Source organism: Dendroctonus ponderosae, unplaced genomic scaffold, assembly GCF_020466585.1.
Source record: "Dendroctonus ponderosae isolate FM_Combo_2020 unplaced genomic scaffold, Dpon_F_20191213v2 Dpon_F_20191213_1, whole genome shotgun sequence".
Taxonomy (NCBI): domain Eukaryota; kingdom Metazoa; phylum Arthropoda; class Insecta; order Coleoptera; family Curculionidae; genus Dendroctonus; species Dendroctonus ponderosae.
Window position 1 is genome coordinate 36,249,152 of NW_026017110.1, and position 387 is coordinate 36,249,538.

At 40.3% G+C, this 387-nt stretch overlaps 2 protein-coding genes across 2 annotated transcripts in view; one reads left to right on the forward strand and one right to left on the reverse strand.

The window, feature by feature from the left end:
- The window catches only part of LOC109541235 (probable E3 ubiquitin-protein ligase HERC4), a gene marked incomplete at its 3' end in the record, with an annotated part of 482,710 nt that overhangs the window by 62,821 nt on the left and 419,502 nt on the right, over positions 1–387 (forward strand).
- LOC125503929 (heat shock 70 kDa protein 6-like) overlaps positions 1–387 on the reverse strand; it is a gene marked incomplete at its 3' end in the record, with an annotated part of 13,217 nt that overhangs the window by 417 nt on the left and 12,413 nt on the right. Inside the window, 1 exon segment of the mRNA XM_048665073.1 lies at positions 1–387. Coding sequence (XP_048521030.1) covers positions 1–387 — 387 coding nt within the window.

The following is a 387-nucleotide window of genomic DNA, read 5'->3' on the forward strand; positions in this document are numbered from 1 at the left end:
TAAACCTAAAGATAAGGGGGTAATTTCGGTAATTTCATATTTCTCGAGTTTTTTAAACTCCTTTTTAAATATTGCTGCTTGAATACCTGCACCGAGAGCGACAGCCTGATCAGGATTCAGGTTGGTACGTATCTTGTTGACGCCGAATAATGACGTTAGCTTTTCTCGAATTTTGGGTATACGGGTAGAACCACCAACTAATAGAACATCGGTGATATTTTCCTTGGTCAATCCTGCTCCCTTAAGGCATTTTGTCATGATACCCAAGGCTCGTTCAACTGAATCCCCGATCAGCGTATCGAATTGTTGTCGATTCATCGTTAATTTTAAAGAATTTGCATCTTCTCCAAGGCAGTATAACTCAATACTGTGCGCCGCTCTAAATGA